The sequence below is a fragment of the Lissotriton helveticus genome, chromosome 12 (genome assembly GCF_964261635.1).
Source record: "Lissotriton helveticus chromosome 12, aLisHel1.1, whole genome shotgun sequence".
NCBI lineage: Eukaryota > Metazoa > Chordata > Amphibia > Caudata > Salamandridae > Lissotriton > Lissotriton helveticus.
The window spans coordinates 803,182,793-803,204,441 of NC_136073.1; the positions used below are offsets into that span (position 1 = coordinate 803,182,793).

The window sequence follows — 21,649 nt, forward strand, 5'->3', positions numbered from 1 at the left end:
TAGATATAGCCCTCGAGTATTCCGCTAGTGGATGCTAAGTGTATTTTTTAATTACATTTTTTTTTAAATGAGCGAACGTAGTCAACATGGATATCACATTACTTCACAGCAAAGACACCTCATCAGATAGGATGTATGACGGTACAACGCGTACCGTTACAACGCGTACCTTTACGACGCAGGTTTAACAACGCAAGTCGTTACAACGACTTGCGTTGGGGGGCGGTGGATAGTGAATAGTTTAATTTACTATTCCAACTCCAGTCCCCGCGGATAGTAGGGAAGGTGTTGGATAGTAAATTAAACTATCCCCTATCCTAGAGCGCCCTCCAGCGAAAGTCGTTGTAACGACTTTCGTTGTAAATCCTGCGTTGTAACGGTTCTGTTGTAAAGTATGTTTCCCATCAGATAGTGCAGAGTAGAAGAAAGTAAGTAGTTGGCTGATTCAGTATCTGTGGCCTAGTGATGGAGATGTGGGCTAGCGGCAGTGGCATGGAGTAGTCGTGAGGCCGCGCTCTAGTAACAAAGGTCTTGTCTGCAGGAGGTGTGGACAGGTAACAGAGATATGATGTTCTGGAGAATATAAAGTCTACTGATTAGCTTTGGAATCATGACAAGTTTTGAGCCTGTTTTTCCCTGTTGACTATGTGTTTGCTCATGAGTATAGACTTTATCCAGCTGTGTTTCTGTGTTTTATCATGCACAATCGAGACAACTTAGGAACAGGTCAGCTATTAAAAAAACAACAAAAAAAACTTTTGCCTACCTGACTTGTATGAGCAGTGCGATCATCTTTATTCCCATTTGGTTTTACGCTGCTTTTTATTTTCAGGAGAGTAACCAGGAGAGCCTGGGGGTGCACGCTGTTCTGGGGAATGAAGCCTGTGACCTCGATTCCATGGTGTCGGCAATCACACTGGCCTACTTTCTTGCCAAGGTAGGTGCCACGAATCTTGCATGTGTTGATTCTTACCTCCTGATATGATAGTGTGACAACGGGAAATACGCTTCTCAGCGCGCAATACATATAATTTTGACAGCCACATTATCTTTGCAAACTTCTATTGCAGCTGGAGTTTTTGAACTCCCTTTCGTGGTACACTCTATTTCCTCCTGCTTAACCAGGGAGTAACTCGGCGGGATAGTGGGGCGGTCTCCTTGGTATGACTATACCATATGAACCTGAAACCGTTAAAGCGTGGACACACTGCGGACCTCTATAGAGGCGAGACTAGAACAAAAAAGTATAAGCGAACCCGCTGAGCTGCTGTGTGTCATCGTTCCCATAACTATATTTACTCTCATGTGCCTACGCTTTCCTCCAGCCTACCGTAGACTGAGCCTGCTCGCTCCTGAGTCTTCAGTCTGGTTATACTGCTTCCCAGAACATGCCTATTCCTGAGGACGAGAGCTCCCAAACCTTAGCTTTTTCAAGCCCGGCTCTCCTAAACCTGCAGACCACAAAACCCGCATTCTCCCAAACTTGCATTGCACCGAAGACAGGTATCCAGCATGCTGCTGTTGTAGGTACCATCGGAAAGGCTGGCTTTCTCAGTATTTGGGGTGCAGTGGCATGGACACCTCAGGAGTTAAGATGCTGATGGACCGCATTATTATGATTATAAAATATGACTGTGGTTATGATATTAAACACTTGCCTCTTATTGGTATTGAGTCTGAACTAAAAGCTTCATATTCCTTTAATTGAATTCGGATAAAAGGCTAAGCCTGCCTGAATTTGAATGTATATACGTATAGGTTCTTGTATCTTGCGACCCTAGCTAGGAAGTGCTGTATCAAACCTGGGACCTAAGAGTCCCACATAGATCTCTGCAGCAGATGCATAACTTTTTAATGCTGGCTTGCTCAGTTTGGAGGATGAAGCATAAACTGACTACTGGTTAAGTCTCTCAAGGTGCTTTTTGATGATCTTTTTTCACTCCTGTCGTCACAGACTTCTTCAGAGACAAACTTGGCCTTCATACCAGTGCTCAACATCCCTCGTTCAGACTACCCCTTGCGAAGCGAGGGCACGTTCTTCCTGAGAGAGAGCGGGATCCGCGACGAACTGCTGATCTTCCGGGATGAGATTGACCTGCACATGCTTCACGAGGCCGGCCTCCTCTCGCTCACACTGGTAGATCACAATGTGTTACCCAGGTGAGGAGTGTGCCCCAGACCCAACCCTGAGGTGTCCAAAACCAAGAAAACATCACTAATGCAATCAGTATAGTCATTTTGCTTCGGATTCCGAATTTTATATGCTTCATTCACTTAATTGTGTTTATAGATTTTAGAAGATGCAAACTAGAGATCCAATGTAAGCACCTATAATATATTTTAATGTAAAGCAACATAGCACTGTGCAAGGGAAGAGTATGTGGTGCCGTGTGATTAAAAACAGGACTTCCTTGAAGATAACGGTTTTCTTTGAACCCATACGTGGTAACTAATCAATGTAGCTTCTTCTAAAGAGGAAGTTGTTTGCCTTCTTCCTAAAGTTGCGCAGTGAATGTACTAGTTGGATGTGTGTTTGAATGGAGTATCAGATCTTTGGTGCCTAATAGAGAAAGCCTGTCAGTTTGTCTTACACACATGTGTGTGTGTGTTAAGTTTAGTGGTACCAAGTGTGAAGAACAGTGGCGTCAAACAATGTGCGATCAATTGTTTTTAGAAGTTCCACAAAGGCACTAGAACAAATAATAGCGGCGATTAAAAGGCGTTGAATATATTACGCTTGATTTTTGTTCTTCAAGTTCAATGGTAGCTCATACAGTAAACAATTTAGGAGGAAAAAACTGTGAAATTATAAAAGAAATGGAGCTTCTAATCAGACATTCACAGAACTAAATATCACACAGGCATGCCATTGACTCAGTGATCCTATGTAATTGGTCCACACCAAAAACAAATTTGGGGAAATGCAGGATGGGGAATGGAAGGGGCAATAAAATCATCTAAGGGCAGATTGAGTTTCTGGACACCTATATATAATGATATTGACAAGTGAAATGGGTTTCTGCAGTATCTGATATGGGACAGAAATTTATTCAGTTATTTCTGTATTCCAGAAATATGGATGGGCCTGTATTGCAGTCATCTCCATTTGCAATCCCCGCTCCACCTCCACTGATAGCTTAGTGTTTTTGCCTGTTCCAACAGTTTGTTATATATCTCAGTGCTATTCCTACCATAAGATCATCTAGCATGTCACTTCTGGTCCCTGGGCATCTCTTAAGGTGACAGATCACAAGAACTCTTTGGATAAAGACATTGGTACTCACACACAGGTGATCTCTTTAAAGTGGCCTTGATTTTCCTCTAGAGGCCTCTTAAATGCACTCAAAAAGCATGTGGTTGATGTATCTTGAGCCTTGGGTCAATGTACTCTCAGCTCTTGGTCAATTTAGAGTGAGCCTTGGGTCAAATTGCAGTGACCCCTCTGTTAATTACAACAAGCCTCGTGTCGAATTGTAGTTTTCCTTTTACTTTGAGCGTTGGGTCAATTTACATAGAACCTTGGATCCAGCGACTTGGCTCAATGTGCAATTAGCATTTAATTAATTTATCCTGAACTCTCGGTCATTTTACCATGACCCGTGATTTGATTTACAGTGTCGCTTGTATCCATTTACTATAAGCCTTGGGTCAATTTGAGGTATTAGTTGATTTATAGTGAGCCCTAAGACTAATTACCGTAGGTGTTTTGTCGAGATATAGAAGCCTCTTAACTATTTATGATGAGGCTTGTGTCGATTTACCGTGAGCCTTGGATCTATTTACTATAAGCATTAGATCTGTTTACACTGAGCCTTGGGTATATTTGCAGTGTTGGCAGAGCAATGAGTTTAAAGACATGCTTTGAAGAGCTTTGCTGAGGTTGAGTACTTAAGTAGAAAGAAGTATAACCCATTTAAGTTGAAACATCAGAAGACCATTGTTACATCAGTCAAAATAATGTAACCCTGGTTTAATAATTATTTTTTGTTTGCCAAAATTGACCTTGAAACCATAATATTATAATCTGAGACATTATATTCTCAGGATACATTGGGTGTTTACGAAGCAGTTCTTACATTAATGTTAAATTAATTACTTTTTTAATCAAATAATTTGTTAACTTATGTTAATTGGTTCGCCTTTTCATACATACATATTACAAATTGTTAACTGTCGTTATTTCATCGGGACATTGCCTTTTCACAGATGAAATGGGTGGTCTTATCCATGATCTCCTGGATAGCGCTGAATTGCCTGAATGTCGCCGTTAGGCACGTCATTTAATAGACCTCATAGTCAGTGAGGTCATGGAGGACATTGAAATGGATGACATTGTCAGTCATGTCATAAAAGAGGTTGTCAATTATGTCAGCGACTTTAGCATTCATTCATGGATTAGAGTCGGCCATACGGTGGATAGCATTGTCATGGTAGGCATTGGCAGAGAAGGTCTGACTGGCCTCATATTATAATGCTGTCAGTGATGGTCTGTAATTGCCTCAGATAGCTCTCACAATGTCATGCCTGTTGTAAATGAAAGAAATGCATGTATTTGTTTTTCAAAAGGGAGGATGAATCCCTGGAAGAGGCTGTGACGGAGGTGATCGACCACCACGCCCTGGAGCTAAGGGCCTCACTCGCTTGCAAAGTCACTGTGGAGCCGGTGGGATCATGCACCACGCTAGTAGCGGAGAAGATCTTTAAAGGGGCACCACACCTCCTGGACACACAGGTGGCATCGTTGTTGCATGGTAGGTATCTTGCTTTTATAAGATTTGGCAATGGGTAATTTGTGCAACTGACTGTAGGGAAACTGTTTTGCATGCTAGAATTTATCAAACCAGCTCTAAGAATGCTTTATATCCAGCATTGAGATATGCTAAAGCTTTTAAGGCTTCCTAAAACATTTTCATGACGGTTGTAGTGCAGTTGGGAGATGTTCGCAAATGTTTGCAGTTCCACCACTGAATGGAACCTGTGATTCAAGCTTTTAGACGCTTGCCTCTTTTGTAACACGTGCTGATTCCACAGCGTTTGTCTGCGGCACCCAGGTAATCTCTTCATTTTATACTGTGGTGCGTTCAAATTCTTTTTTACAGTAGACTCTTTCATGTGGCATTATTGTGTGCAAATCTAGAGTATTAGTTGGGTAGACATACGCTTATCTTCATCACATCTTTCCCAGCCTGATCCTTTGTATCCACTGTACAATTATTAATAATTGTGTACTTTGCGACTCAAGTAACGGTGGGTGGCCCGTTTGGTGCTCTGTTGGGACAAGCTCGTTTCAAAGAAGTGTTTTAGTTTGAGGTATTAATGTGTATCCCGTGTCTTCATAAACACTTATTGTGTTTTCGATATATATATATAATTTTTAAATGTCAACACTATTTTTTGCATGCACATATTAAAATGATTTATAGACGTATGTACCTTGCAGGTAGACTGAAAGTGTTCCACAGTGTTCTGACGAACAATGAAGAGAGACGGTGTGTGCCCTCCAAGCACTTCCTCAAGTATCAGAACTATTGCAAAGACAAATATTAAACTGTTTTTGAGCAGAGGATATATTTCTCAAACATTACTTCGTTTTTTTGGGAGAGTCTGTTTAATGTGAAAAATTAGGCACCTGTACAGAATAGAAAGTCAGCACCCAACAATCTAAGACTTAAGGTCAAAGGTGCATCCTTCACCCACTCTTTAGTGGTCTCTAATTTCATGTAATCAGGGTATCCACTGACAGCAGTGCCACGTGGGTACATCACAAATTTGGGCCAGGCAGGGTGCTGCTCAGAGTAGACGTAAAACTCTCAGAAGACTGGGAGGAGCCTCATTTTTAGGTCAAGCCTGGCAGCGCAAGCGCTGCTCTGCGAGGCATGCTATACTCCGGTAGGGACTTGAAGCTTCGCCCATATTTTTCATTGGCTTGTGTCATTGTCCATTGTAAACTGTGGCTGTTCATTGGTCAATAGGCTTGTAGTCCCTCCTTAGTAGCGCCTTGTCTCATTTTGTAACCTTCCATAGCGACACTCCTGGTTACGTGTGCTGTTGCTCGGTAGGCTTTAATTACAGCCTCCGAGCACTATTTTCTGAAACAGATTTGTCCTGTCTGCTGTTGCAGGCAGGACACGCTCTCTCCTAACACTTTTTTTTTTATAGCACGGGCGCTGAAAGCATTTGCAATGCAATAGGTCTCGCATTTGCGAGAGTATAAGCTATAGGCATTGTAAATGACAATGCCTTTTATTTATCTGTTTTAAAAACAACACATAAATAAAAGGCATTGTCATATACAATGCCGATAGCTCAAATTCTCGTAAATGCGAGATGTATTGCATTGCAAATGCTTGTTGTCCTTTATTGTGAAGAGACCAATTTACTGGGCCTCAGAATGAGGGCTGGCTTGTGGCATCGTCGAGCTGGGCCCAGGCGCCAATCATCAAAGGGGCGAAAATAATTGTGTGGACTATGGTTATGTAAACAGCAGCACCTTTCTCACTTGGAACCAATTATTCTGTTTGAAGCACAGTGATTTAATCATTGTTAAACATGTTGCTTGTGCTGTTTTTAACACTGTCAGCTGCTTTCTTTGCCCTCCCATCTCGCGCTTAGTCCCTGCCTTAATGGTGCCACACCACGCCCTTCCTCCATCCCAACAGACAGCTTGGCACCACAGTTACAGAGCAAAGTTGTGGGTGTAACGAGTGAGCTGGTGGAGTTGTGCAGATGTTTGTGTTCAGAGAACAGTCTGTGCTCTGAAGTAATCATCCGGAGACTGACCTGTGAACACAACAGGGACCTCCTTGATACCTTATTTTATTCGATAGCAGCAAGCAAGGGTGCCAAATTTCAACCTGCCCATCAAGGGCAAGCTCTGCTCCTAATTCAATTAGTAAATGACATAGAAAATGTACAATATCACCCCAGCAGAGTGGTAAGCAGCAGAACTAGGTAGAAAGGAGAAGCACCATAATTGCGGTCAAGCAGCTCGGTTTCCAGGGATTGTAGCCGATTCACCAGGATGTTTTGAGATCAGTCATATCACAGTAATCAAACTTACTCCCACCGATGCTTCATTGTAATCCTTTGACGTTGAAAGTGCAACTCACCTTGGTACTAACTTCCTAAAGAGTTCTCTTCAGAACAGAATCTAGTTACCAGCATCAAATTTTCGGGACAAACTGTCCGCAATTGATTGTTTCATTCACGATTGTCGCGATAGTCGAGATTTCGTTCGCAGGCAGGTTTTACAGGAATAACGTTACCAATTTATCCTGATACGGTTTCTAGCTATAAATAAAAAACAGTTACTTTCATGGCCCTGCAACTTTATTTCTTATTTAAAATGTATTTATTGATTTATGAGTGAATGTTTTTGATAAGAAATGTTGTACATTTTATCACTGCAATACATTAGGTGTTTGACAGTGAAATTGTAACATTCAGAGGTGGTGAAGGTGATTGGTTAAGGTTGGAACAATGCCTTGCTAATTTTTAGATTAGCCAACGTGGCAATATCACCTCCATTTACCTTAAAGATGTCTTAATTTTGCTTTCTGCACATGAGCACAGAAATCATTTTATTACAGCCCTATGGAAGAGTCCATCGCTAAATTCCTTAATTGTTTTTAAATAAAACGATAGGATTTCATATTTAATTGCCACAATGTCTGCCTGATCTGTGCCCTATAGCATGCAAATATGGACTTGTAAGCATGGAATGAAATAGTCCTTCTTTGTGCTTTCTTTCCTTCAAGGGACAATCGTCCTGGATTGTGTTAATATGGCGCCGGCTGCAGGGAAAGTGACCCCTAAAGACACAGAATACGTTACTCTTTTGGAGTCCAGGTTTCCCAATCTTCAAAGGAGGGATGTCATCTTTGACCAGCTTCAGAAAGCCAAGTTTGATGTGACAGGTACTGTGTCCATCGCACGCTGTCCCGCTAGGGGTCTGGTTATAAATGAGGTCTTTGATGATAGTCCAGACGCGCTGGCTGTCTTCTGCAAGACTGAACCCCGTTTCAAGGTGCTTGGGCACCAATAGTGTTCCTCAACACCTGAATATCTCGTGCATCTGCTTTGATGCCCATGAAGCATCCTCGAACATGTGTGTTTTTTGTTGTAGGTCTCACCACTGAGCAGATGCTACGAAAGGACCTGAAAGCGTTGAACAGTCGGGAGATCAGTCTGGCTATCAGTGCTGTCTACATGACTCTGGAGGTGGGTGATTCTTCTGTGGGTGCTTTACTGTTCCCCCAGCAGCTCCCAGTTCAGTGTGGGCTTGAGAATAAAGCTTGATGTTGTCAGCCCCTAGCGCTGTTCCAGGGGATACTTTTGAGGGTGTGAATGAAGTTCGTTAGCTAAATCACAGAGTATGCATTTGCAAAATGTTTTTTTTAAAACATTTTTTTACATGGTAAATCCCTTTTTGGGATTCGAAAAGGGGTTGTAACTTATTCATAAAAGGGAATTAGTCCCCGTTGGACAGCTTCCTCTTTGGGGTTTATATTGGGTTTCCCGGTGGGTAGTGTTCTAGGAGACCGCTGCATGCTCCTCGTAATGCATTTCCATACAGGATTTTCTTTTCCTTTAAGGAACATGTGCTGCTTTAAAAATATATGTTATCTGTTTTTAAAATCGAAATCAGGTCTGCTGTTCCTTGTGGGCCACAATTCACCGTTTTTTAAGTCATTTTCAGAGGTTCATAAATAGCAACCTGCAGTCACTCAGGGCTGACTATTTAGTGGTGTGACCTGTCAGTACACCGGCCACATCATGAAATGAAAGGCAGGTCATAAAAGGTCCGTGTACAGTTCGCAGCCACAGTTTGCGATAGGACTTGTCGTGCATGGCCATTTGCCAATATTCTGCCCCCACCATCGAATATATTTCTGGGTACTACTAGCAGGCTGGCCTAAATTTGAAAGAGCAACCGGAGGCAGTTAGTTCCCTTAGAGCCTGTAGAAAACCACTCAAGGATCGCCTGTTTTCTCCAGTGCGAAACCTACCACCCTTCAAAAACAAATGAAGGCTGTACTATTCTGTCAGCATCCAGTCCTTCACAGCACCATCTCACATCCCTTTTACAAACACCCACCATACCAGCCATCTGGGAAAAGCTCAAACTGCAGCTGATTCCCAGTGACCTAACCCATAGACATGTATTAAACAATTCAAAGTCATCTTCTTCCTTCAACACTCCAATACTCATAACACGGTCCTTCCAGCATTCCTGTCTCCTTCCCCTCAGAAAATAAACCAAGACCCTCTGTTGTCTTAACATCCAACCTACCATGCACCGGTAAAACGTGGGCATCAACTTCTGAAGCATTCATAGAAAAGCTGTCCGGTTGCCCGAATGTACAACTGAGACCTGAATAGCTCATCACTCAGTGTGTGCTGATTTCTGTTTGTTTTTGCAGGTCTTCCTACAACCACCTGATCTGCAGCAGGAGCTTTCAAGTTTCTGTCAAACACATGGATACAATGTGTGGGTTGGCATGGCCATCGCTTTTGGTGACCAGGGTGAGCCGCAGAGGCAGCTGGCAGTGTACAGTCCTGACGAGCATCTCCGCGAACTGGTGAGTACCACAGAAGAGGACAGTTGATTGCTAAACCTTTGCCAGAGCTTGCATTTGTGGACATCTGTGTGAAAATAATAATTACGTAAAATTTGCAACCAAGCAAGACTGTTTACAGATGTTTAGAGATTTGAATACATTTCTCCAAGCCATCAGATTTAAACTGGTTCCTAGAAGAGAGCAGATGCATTAGAAATGACTACATTTTATAAACCTGGTCTTTCAGCAAATAAGACCCACCTTAATTCTGGAGAACTCTTATCTGTTTATCTCTTGCAAAATTATCCAATCCACCCAAAAGACTGATAGACTCGCTTCTTTTAAGGTCATCTATACTGGAGGTTGAGCATCCACCTCAGTAACAACTTAGCTCCTTGTTATGCGCGTCTACAGAAGTGTTTTTTCACACTTAGAATTAGGGTGCTGAAAGCAGTGGAAATCTCTATATAAAAACCAGTGGATGACCGTGAGTGAAAATGCCGATCACTCATGGCTTTCCACAGAAACATGTAATTCTTGGTATTTCCGCATTTCCTATTTCCCAAGAATTAACTGAACTGGGGAAATAATGGGAATTTTTCATGGGATGCGTAAAGAGGCTCTTATTTTTCTTTTTAAGTTTTAAAAATACTTTATTTAACATCTTCACCAATGACTATGGTAATGAGGCTCTATGTATTCAACTATATCACATTCCTTTCAACATTGGTGCATACTTTTCAGTGAGGCCAGGAAGCCTGTGGCAGAAAATCTGCACTATACAAATAAATAGTTATCAGATTAGTCTGTATTACGAGCAGTCCTCAGGCAGGCAGTGTAAAGGCTCTAGGGTTTTATGCCCTGGTCGGATGTTAGGTCAGGAGTCTCCAACCTTTTCTGTGATGGGGGCTACTTAAATTGAATGAAAATCATCATGAGCTATTAATATTTATAGTGTTGTAATAGTGACCACATGAGACACGATCACATTAGTAGCCACCAAATGCAAAACGCAAGCAGTGATCGCCTCTGTTCATCAAGAATAGTTGCCTACAGTAATATAAAAAATATTTATCAACATGAAGTACCTCCAAATGGGGAACACATAAAAGCCATAGCGATAATGCTCTTGGCACCAAGGTCATCATATTAATAAATCTACCCAACACCGCATGATTTTTCACTCAAATAACCAGGTTTAACTATATTTTGGAAATCCAACCATTATCCTCCAAACATCAGCTTATAAATTCTGAGGATGCATGCATTTTCATCTCATATACACGCTTTGCAAATCTGATATACTTTAATTAATTGAACCAAACAAAAGCTTTTAATTTAGTTGGCTGAGCTGCACACAGGAATGACACTTCTAGGAAGTTGTAGAGCTATCAGTAGCTCACGAGCCTCTCGTCTTTGTTAGGCTGTCTAGACCTTTCACCTTAAAGTTGTTGATCAGTCATGAACCAAGCTGCTCTGCAAAAATTGGTTGCAAGACCTAATTCCAGTATTAAATCGCAGTCATTTGTACATCTTCTTTGCGAAATTTGGGTTCCTAAAATTGAACTGCAAAAGTCTCCCGGGGATCTTGGCATAAAAACGTTTGTATTGACAAACACTAGCTCAGTGCTGGAGTTTGACTGTCACTCATTACCATGGTCAGGAGTTCATCCTTTGTTGCTTGAGACTCGCGAGCGTTCTGCGCCGTTGAAGATACAGCTTGCAGGCCTCTCTCGCAGGATCATCTTCTCTTGGATATAATTGTAATCACAGGTAAGAAGATATGTCTGTTGTGTTTCCTCCACGTTTGAGTGACGCTTTCTTAGAATCCTGTTCAACGGCAGCTGCCAGAGGACAGAGCCAGTGGATTCAGAGCAGTAATCGCTGTCCTTTATCGCTTGCGCACCCAGTTATGTCCAGATCCGACAGAGTCTCAGGAAATCCATTACTGTCACATCCTTTTTATTATTTTAATTTTTTTTATTTTTACATTCCCTGCACTGGACATCACATGCAAAGCCCCCAGCAGAAAACACTTGCATGGTTTGTGTCGACTTACAAAGGCCATGTGCCAATCTGTAGGAGATCACATGCATGGATTCCCATACGTAGGACATACGTAGGACATTCAACTTGTATACGGTAGACAAGACACCATACTTTGTGTCATTCACACTCTGCACATTTGTTCCATTGTGCAAGACATCTCATGCGAGGTGTACCCACTGTAACATATTGCAGAGGCCATGCCACTACCCACATAAGACACCTCTCGAGTCATAACCCTTAACAAGGCACTGCACAAGTTATTGTATCAAGTGCAGCCCTTCACATGAGGTTGCACAAGTTGTGTTCCTTCTACAAAACCAGGCCAGATTATTTTTGCTACAAATGGCTTCAGCATTTTTCTTGGTGCCATTTATCTTTCAAGGTGTCTTTGTACTGCGAGACACACATGCATTCCAATTCCTAACCCAGATGACATGCCACATTGCATCATGCAGGGCACCGGGACATGTTGCGTCACCAGGGCAAAAAGTCACAATTGTGTCTGCCTCCCTGAGTTCTGAAGCAATCGGGTCAGATGTATCTGCAGCTACAGAAGAACTTGTGGAAAGTGTCTGTGGACCAGTTACTGCAGAACAAATTCAGAGTCCTTTCTGTTACATGGTTTACTCCAATCAACAACCCCCACACCAAATATTTTACCACTATCAAAATCCACTAAACCTCTTACCTTGGTTCGCTTCTGCAGGAAATACATGTTTGCAAATCAGTTCGATTCATTTAATTCCTGCTGTCATGAGAGTAGTTTTAGATCCCTGCAAATCTATGCAGTACGCTCTCACTTCACCCACTTTATCTTTTTTGTTTAATATGAATTAAAAAGAGTGGGTAAATACTTTCCATCTCCAAGCTTCAAATGGGAAGGGGGGTGGTTAGACAAGACGCTGATCTCGCTCATCTTACAGGAAGCAGGTTCTTTGGTCTTATATTCAAACAAAAAGTGACAGGAGGGATAGGATAAAATCACATTTGATCAATATGGTAGGAGAAATGAGCTCTAAATAACCAGATGCCACTACATACCCTACACTCTGTCAACAGAAATACCCACTATCTAGCTATACAACACATGTACACATCAGTGGACCGCTGCAATATAAAGTGCTTCGGAATACAACCATTATGAGCGACTTGTAGCACATGCACCATTCTATATTTGTCATGGTTTGGCTCCTGTGTTTGAGAATTTGGGTGACTATGGTCTAGTGCCCCCCTTGCCAGTTCCAAAAAAAAGAACAAGCTCACACAACGAATCAGAGCACCGATCACTCGCACTGCAGGTCTTGAACATGGCAGAGTCCTAATCCTGTTGTGGACCTCACACGGTTCTCTGTGAAAATCCACATTGAACTATGGAATTGGCACAAAACAGTCTTAGCATTGTCTCTGCTCTTTTATTCTTAAAACAGTTGCTGATGTAGCTCAGCTCCCTTCGGACGTCTATGGACACCTTCACATACATAGCCGTTCCAGGCTCCTAATGTGTCAGTCTCCTGGCAACTGGCCTCACAGTAAAGCGAATTCTACCTGCATTAGATGTACAACGAAGTCAGAGTAATAGTAACACCAATGCTGGAGGACCCCGGTGCACACAACTTGTAGGCATTGTGATAGCGCCTTAGTAATTATAGCCATATAACCAAATTCCATCAAGCAGATCTTCTTCTAGCGCCAGTAATCAGTTTACAGTTTTAGCTCCCTGAAAACCAGTCTCCTCCACACAGGTTCCACTTTACAAGGGGCTGCACGAGAGCAGAGCAACAAATAAAAAGGTACAAACAATCAGGAGCAACTGGCGTGTAGGGCTATACAAAGCATGGTGGAGGAATAGGTGGCAGGAAAAGTACCAAAAGATTTATTTTTAAATGTGATATTTGAAACCATCAACAGTAGCACACAACAGTTTTTTCCTCCAATGGAGGCATAACCCTATTACATTTCCGTAACATTTTCATTTGTGCGTAAACAAGTCCATAATCCCTGGATAAAGTGCTGGCGCTTCTGAGACCTTTTCTTTATTAAGTCGCATGCAACAATTAATGAAGGAAATCTGGTTTATGACTGAAATACTGTAAATACAGTGATTGCGATTCGATTTACCCTATCTCATTTCACTATCCCCAGATCGAATAGATTTCTGCCAATACGTGGCACAGAAAGTGCAACTCAAATTTGTCTTGAAAAGGACACATTACCACTTTAACTATGCTACTTTGTCATATGCACCAAAACCCACCCTCGACGCTCACCCAACCTCCACCTCATACCTTAGGAAAAACCCTTGATTGCTCCTCATTCTTCTCCTTCAGCCACTTGGATGACTTCTCTATAGATCCATCTGTAACCAACTTAGATCCAACTCTTGCCGTGCGAAGTACTGATTTGTCCATCAAAACCAACCTTGTTGTACTACAGTACCCTGGCTCATGATATTCAAGACACTCGGCCATTTTCCCTGCTTCCTTGCACATCGCCACTGCACTGTAAATATATTGTCTTTAAAACCTGATTACTGCAGGCCCTTGTAGTGTGTGGGTCTACGTAGCTCATTCCGGATTAATTTTGTCAATTCTTGTATATATTAGCACCCATGTATAATTCAAATCTTATGTCCCTTTTTGGAGTTACATACAGTATTTATTTTTGAACAGCTTGTAGCTCAAAGTCATTTGTTGTTTGCTCTTGGACTGTATTCATGCCAGGCTAAGACCTCTCTCCTACAGGGCAGTGCACGAGTGGTATGTTACAAAACAGTCAGTTGCAATAGGGAGCAGGGATATTTCCCTATGGTTTAGATACCAAAAAACAGACAGTGGACCAGACAAACCAGAAACAGCACCATCCTCCAGATATATACAGACCAATCAGTATTTCGAAAAAATAGATTCCGTATGCCAGCTCCAAAAAATGCCCCCTGTCCAAGGGCACCACTCTTACAGCAGAGTTAAATATAAATGTCCCAAAATTTGGTCCGGCACCACTTTCAAAATAAATTCAATCGGGTCATATCTCTTAAAGTCCTTATTGAAGTGCAGAGTCTTGGTACTTGTTCAATTGCTTTTATTTTCCTATGTTTTTACACCACAACCAGCCGACGCGTTTCGTTCTGTACAACAGAACTTCTGTGTGTTAGTCCGTTATTGGTTTGCTGACACGAGTGAGTGCAAGTAGCTAGTCTAGGTGGCAGCACACACAAATACGAATGACTTTGATCACCACTGTACCCGAATGTAATGCTTGCAAGTACAAAAAGTAGCCACCTTCGGGTAGTTAGCATTTCACTAATTTCATGCTGTAAATGAATACTACAAAAATGGTGTGCAAGTGAGGGTGACATCATTTCACTTCTTTACTTTCTGACACCCTAATGTGGACAAACCCTCTGTGACGGTAGTTTCAAAAGAGGACGTGTGCTATTGTTTTTAGGGCGAGGCCTCCGCCCACGTAAGTGGGAGGAGTTTCGAGATCCTAATGTTAAAGAAGAGAAAAAAAAAGTATCTCCTAGGGCTTTGGCGAGACAAATTCCACACATTCCTTAGCGTGTTCTGTCATCTGGCCAGTGATTCGTCTTCGTTGTGGTGTCGTTTTAATAGGCTTGAAGTGATAGGGTAAATGTAGTTTTCGGACGCCATGTTGGGCATTTTTCGTGCGTGCTCGCGCAAAGAAGTACATTAATTATAATTAGGAGCTGTCAGGGTGCCTCCGTAAGTGAATCCAGATGGCCGGGCGCGTTCACCATTCAGCAGCGCTCCGCGCGCTGCTGCTGCATGCCAGGCCGGGAAAGGGCTTCATTAGCCTCACTCATCCGGCGCTGAGACAGCAAGACACGGAGACCCACGCCCCCCTCCCTCATCGGTATCGGCGAAGCTCGGCCCACCCTGCCTACCACTTGCCATGCAAACGAGAAGCACCAGTATCGAACGACAACCCTCCTGCTTCTGGGCGCTATCGAAATACAGACGTTACTTTGGTGCAGTTGATGGCGACAGAACAGCGCAGCTGCCCCCTCGTGAGCTGGGTACTAGTGAGACTGCGCCCTCGTGAACTGTGCAATAGTGAAACTTTGCTACAGCTGTGGCGACCAGCGCAGCTGCCCCCTCGTGTGCTCCGTGGCGTACAATCACCTGGTGGTTAGTTGGCATGGTTTGTTCATTCGTTCTGTCGCTTGTGACTGGAGCTGACCACGCCGCTGGTGAACAGCGCAGCTGCGCTCCCTACTGGCAGATATTAGTGAAACTGTGAGTAGCTGATGACGAGTGGTGCACGTTCACCAATTTCCATCTACACTGTGTCAGCGCGTAGAAATCCTCACCGGTGAGTGGTGCCACTACAAATCCTTGACTGAATGTCTGTCAGGAATGTAGTGACTGCGGGTCGTGTAGATTCGAGGAGGGCAAAGGTCACGTACTCAATGAGAGGTGGCAGCGGCTGAAGGCACGGAGTACAGCGGCTCCACTGTGTGGTCTGAGGCGCACTGAGCCCACAAGCACCTACCTCTTTTCCAATGGGTGAGAGTTTTGACTGACTGGTGTGAAACAGAGCAGCTGCACCTCAGCCTTCGGGCACAATTAAAGTTTTCTCGTCGTGTATGAAGCCAAAAACAAACACAAAGCGCCTAATTTGGGCTGGGTGCGTTTAAACCTCAAAGGGCACCGGCGAACACAAAGCACGGCTGCGTGACAATGTGAAAGCGACGACATTTTGTCATGTTGTGGCCCGAGTTTGCATCCTGGGGGGTTTTAAAGCTCTCTCAGCACCTTTACAAATTGAAATAAACGGACGGGGGTTTGCCCAAGATCACAACGTGTGGCTGAGGCTACCAGAGGCTCGCCATGCGTCCTCGACGCCACGAAGTAGGAGCCCCGTTGATGGTGGGATGCGCGAGTGACTACGTTTAAGCGCCTCGAAGCCCCTCGCCATCCTCATATAGGAGCTTCCAGGGCCCAGTACATATGTCTATAGGATAAGGCTGCCGAGGGGCCCTAGACCTCCCCCCTGAGGGTGAGTATAGCGCCCTCGCTTGAGCCTCTCCCGCCAAAAGTTGGGCGCTGCCCTCCACCGACCACCCGCCCCCTGTCCACCCGCTGTCACACCCGCAGATGAGAGCAACCGCCGCCGCGAGACTCCCCACCCTCCCTCCAGGCAGCGGCATTTTATTGTAGCGCCTTGAAGCAGGCCGGTATTCTGTATACATTCCCCATTTACTGCACGCGTAGTCCAGCTTCACTTTGAAAAGGGCGCCTCAGGTCACTCTCGAAAGACAGAACCACCAGTTTCTGCGTACCATCAAAGAGAAAATACCAAGTGCCCCGCCCCTACCCCCCCCCCCATACCCAAGTTGGAAGCCATCCACACCATGGTGTTATTGGAAGGGAGGAGCATTAATAACTTTCAGCTGCCTTTGAAATACAGAACTGTCTTATTCTGGGCGCAATCCAGGCAGTTTGAGGGTTAAATTCAGCTGTTCTTTTTCAACACGTTCTGGCAGGCACCCAGCTCTGTATTTATAATACCTACACGAACAACTCCTGCTCTCATACAATGTACTTAAAACCAACATAATTCCACGGCATTTTAGACGTATTTATTTGTCAAGGCTGGGAAAGGATTAGTAATGTTGAAGAAAAAAACAAATTTACATAAACGCAGCATTTACATTCTTAAGTGTATGCCTTGCAAGGAGGCAAAGATGGCCATTTGTGCCAAACCGAGAAGTTGATTTAACTAGAGTAGTGGGCATGGCTTCTGGGCTTATTATTCTATGTTCCTAATTTTAATTTCGAGCCGTGCACGACGAGTGCGAGTTGTGCAGCACGTTCTAAACATGGGTGTCCAAAGTAGGCCCAAGAGGCAAAACCGCGCCAGATTTTAAGGCAACAAAGGTAAAATGATTTTATATGCAATTGATCAGAATCAAACTCTTTTACCTGGTTAGCAGTTAAACTAACAAACTTCCATGAATCCGGCTTATGGACAAATGCTGAACGCCACTGCTGCACATATTTGACCCACTGTTAAAATCAGTTTTTGATCTTTATTTGGGGTAGGAGGGCTTTTGACAGTGAGTGCAGAGTGACAGCAAGTGACAATGAATGCAAAGTGACAGCAAGTGACAGTGAATGCAGAGTGACAGCAATTGACAGTGAGAGCAGAGTGACAGTGACTGCAAACTGAGTGCAGAGTGACAGTGACTGCAGACTGAGTGCAGAGTGACAGTGAGGGCTGAGTGACAGTGAGGGCTGAGTGACAGTGAGGGCTGAGTGACAGTGAGGGCTGAGTGACAGTGAGTGCAGAGTGACAGTGAGTGCAGAGTGACAGTGAGTGCAGAGTGACAGTGAGTGCAGAGTGACAGTGAGTGCAGAGTGACGCAGAGTGACAGTGAGTGCAGAGTGACAGTGAGTGCAGAGTGACAGTGAGTGCAGAGTGACAGTGAGTGCAGAGTGACAGTGAGTGCAGAGTGACAGTGAGTGCAGAGTGACAGTGAGTGCAGAGTGACAGTGAGTGCAGAGTGACAGTGAGTGCAGAGTGACAGTGAGTGCAGAGTGACACTGATTGCAGAGTGACACTGATTGCAGAGTGACAGCAGAGTGACACTGATTGCAGAGTGACACTGATTGCAGAGTGACAGCAGAGTGACACTGATTGCAGAGTGACACTGATTGCAGAGTGACACTAGAGTGACACTGATTGCAGAGTGACACTGATTGCAGAGTGACACTAGAGTGACACTGATTGCAGAGTGACACTGATTGCAGAGTGACACTAGAGTGACACTGATTGCAGAGTGACACTGATTGCAGAGTGACACTAGAGTGACACTGATTGCAGAGTGACACTGATTGCAGAGTGACACTAGAGTGACACTGATTGCAGAGTGACACTGATTGCAGAGTGACACTAGAGTGACACTGATTGCAGAGTGACACTGATTGCAGAGTGACACTAGAGTGACACTGATTGCAGAGTGACACTAGAGTGACACTGATTGCAGAGTGACAGCAGAGTGACACTGATTGCAGAGTGACAGCAGAGTGACACTGATTGCAGAGTGACAGCAGAGTGACACTGATTGCAGAGTGACACTGATTGCAGAGTGACACTGATTGCAGAGTGACACTAGAGTGACACTGATTGCAGAGTGACACTAGAGTGACACTGATTGCAGAGTGACACTAGAGTGACACTGATTGCAGAGTGACACTAGAGTGACACTGATTGCAGAGTGACAGCAGAGTGACACTGATTGCAGAGTGACAGCAGAGTGACACTGATTGCAGAGTGACAGCAGAGTGACACTGATTGCAGAGTGTGAGTAGTGTGAACAGTGTGTAAGTGTGCAGGGTGCACATTGTGTGAGTGTGCAAGATGAGTCTGCAGGATGAACATTGTGTGACTATGCAGGGTGAACAGTGTGAGTGTGCAGTGTCAGCAGTGTGGGAATGTGTAGGGGCAGTGTGTGAGTGTGCAGGAAACAAACACTCAAAGTAAGTCCACCACACACATACATACCACCACACACAAGAAGACACACACACCATACACACACATACACCACACACACATACCACACACACACATACCACACACACATACCACACACACACATACCACACACACCACACACACACACACACACACACACACCACACACACACCATATACACACCACACACACATACACGACACACACATACACACCACACTCATCACCACTCATACACACCACACTCATCACCACTCACCCCCACAGACTCACCCCCACAGACTCACCACTACAAACACAACCACACACACAACAACACCAGCCGTCAGTACATGCTTTCACCAGGGCCAAACACCACCAGGCATCAATGCACTTTTTCACCAAACACAAACACCATCAGGCGTACAACACCAGGCAGCCGTCAGTGCATGCTTTTACAAGGCGCACTCAGCAGCAACCGTCGGTGCACGCTTTCACCAAACACACACCATCAGCCATCTCTGCACGCTTTTACCAAACACACACCCACCAGCCGTCAGTGCACCCTTCCACCAGGCACACACACCTCCAGGCGCCAGTGCACTCTTCCACCAAACACACACACCAACAGCCATCAGTCCACGCATCAATTGTTAACGCATCCACAATTAACTATTGTAGCAATCGCTGTATGATACACTTTACTTTTAAACATATTCATCTAAAGCACAGCATGCAACCATTGGTAAAATTACAATGTAACCCACATAATTCCACTACACACCACATGCACACACTCCATAACACATGGCAAAAAGACATTGGCATTTACAATGCCATTAGCTCAAACTCAAATAAATCCGAGCCCGATTGCATTTCTAATGCTTGTTCTTCAAGTCTTTAGAGGGAAGGCTATACAGCCTTTTCAAACTTTACTAAACTGCCATTCTGCACTAGTCTTCTGCAAGTTTTGGGTGGAACTTCACATATCATTGCTTCCATAGGATCCACACTCCTCTGTGATACAGTGTAGTGTGATGTGTGGCAAGTATGGGACCAATCTCCCCTGACTCATCAGAACAGGAAGAACTGTCCCAACCTTGAAAATACACTGGCATTCAACCTCTGCTAAGAGGATGACATCAGAAAGGAGAACTTTACAGAACACAATTAGTTTTGTTTTTGCCAATGTGTTCATACGGTGGTGGTCCAAAAAACCTTAAAGAATAGTCAAAAAGACTTAAGGGTTTTTTGTGCATAAAAAGATTGTTTTCTTACGGATTTTCCATATTTGCATCAACATTCAAGAATTTGCAGAAAAATTATTTGTTGTGAGTCTAGTGTGGCAGAAGAACAGAGTCCTTAACCTTGCCTGCGATAATCCTTCCGCGCATATCATGTCATGTGTTTCATGTTACGTTCACAGATTTAGGGTGTAAGACGTTCATTGTAGTCGATGCCAAGGTGAGCATGCGGTGTGGGATCTGAGGTTCAACTAATGCCCAGTTGGCCGACAGGCTTTTGAATCCTTTCCTTTCTCACCATGTTCGAGTGGTCAGAAACATGTAGTTAGGGTCTGCAAAGTTACTTCTCGGTTGAATACTCTTTGAGCTACTGTTGCAGACAATCGCTGACCTGCTGTCTGGTTAAACAGCCTTGGGATCCCCTTTTAATTAATCCTTCTGTGTTGTGCTTTTCCACCCCAGGTGTGCAGAGTCTTGGAACAGGCTGAAGACCCTGAACTGAGGCTCACCCCGCTGTGCAGCCCCTTCAAAGATCTCCAGGCATACCAGCAAGGTAATACTGTTGCCTCACGTAAGAAAGTCTTGCCAATTATCAAAACCTTCTTGCGGGAAAGAGAGAGAAAAGAAGCATTGGCAGCAGCAAAGCAGCAGGCTGCAATGGATGGTAGCCACCCTACAACTACTGCAAAATGCCAGCCTAACATCAACTGGAGCTGCCGAAACCGTGGTGCCGGGGAACTGGGCCTGGACGATGAAGACGTGGATGAATTTGCTGATACATCCGAGACCTGCCTCGATGACAGCCAGAGATACAAAGCTTACTTTACCGGCTGTCGGACACAAATGGATGACGCCTCACTGGAAGATGACGTTATCCTGCCACCCACACCAATGAATAGCCTGGTGGAGGGTTGCCCACTCGACAAGGGTCTCCCCAAACTGACTGCAGAGGCCCTGCTGGAAAGATTTAGCCACATTACTGTGGCAGACTCAAACAGGAACAATGGGAAGAAATAGTTATATGAATTTTGATGCAATAATACAACACGTTCAGAGGGTACTTTTTTGTAAGAACTTACTTTCATGGTTTGATCTGAGTTAAACACTTGTGTTGGTTCTGTATAATTCACTGACAATGCTGTTCTGCTAAAAAGCAGGTGGACTCGTGAAGGAAGTACACTTCTGACTTGGCTTGATATAAATTAAAGTTAGATTAAAGTTTAGGTTTCATCAGGGACACCAAGATAACATTCACCTTTTAAACAGGCCACTGGCTTCTAACACTTTATAACTAATATGTTCTTGTCACCTTTGAA

The 21,649-nt window shown here is 44.0% G+C and overlaps 1 protein-coding gene across 1 annotated transcript in view; it reads left to right on the plus strand.

Moving 5' to 3' along the window:
- PRUNE1 (prune exopolyphosphatase 1) overlaps positions 1 to 21,393 on the plus strand; it is a 78,035-nt gene extending 56,642 nt beyond the window's left edge. Inside the window, exons 2-8 of the mRNA XM_078669505.1 lie at positions 833 to 937; positions 1,955 to 2,160; positions 4,567 to 4,751; positions 7,758 to 7,916; positions 8,126 to 8,220; positions 9,423 to 9,581; positions 20,796 to 21,393. Coding sequence (XP_078525631.1) covers positions 833 to 937; positions 1,955 to 2,160; positions 4,567 to 4,751; positions 7,758 to 7,916; positions 8,126 to 8,220; positions 9,423 to 9,581; positions 20,796 to 21,350 — 1,464 coding nt within the window. The 3' untranslated portion in view covers positions 21,351 to 21,393. The remainder of the gene's footprint in view (positions 1 to 832; positions 938 to 1,954; positions 2,161 to 4,566; positions 4,752 to 7,757; positions 7,917 to 8,125; positions 8,221 to 9,422; positions 9,582 to 20,795) is intronic.
- The last annotated feature ends 256 nt before the right edge of the window (positions 21,394 to 21,649 follow it).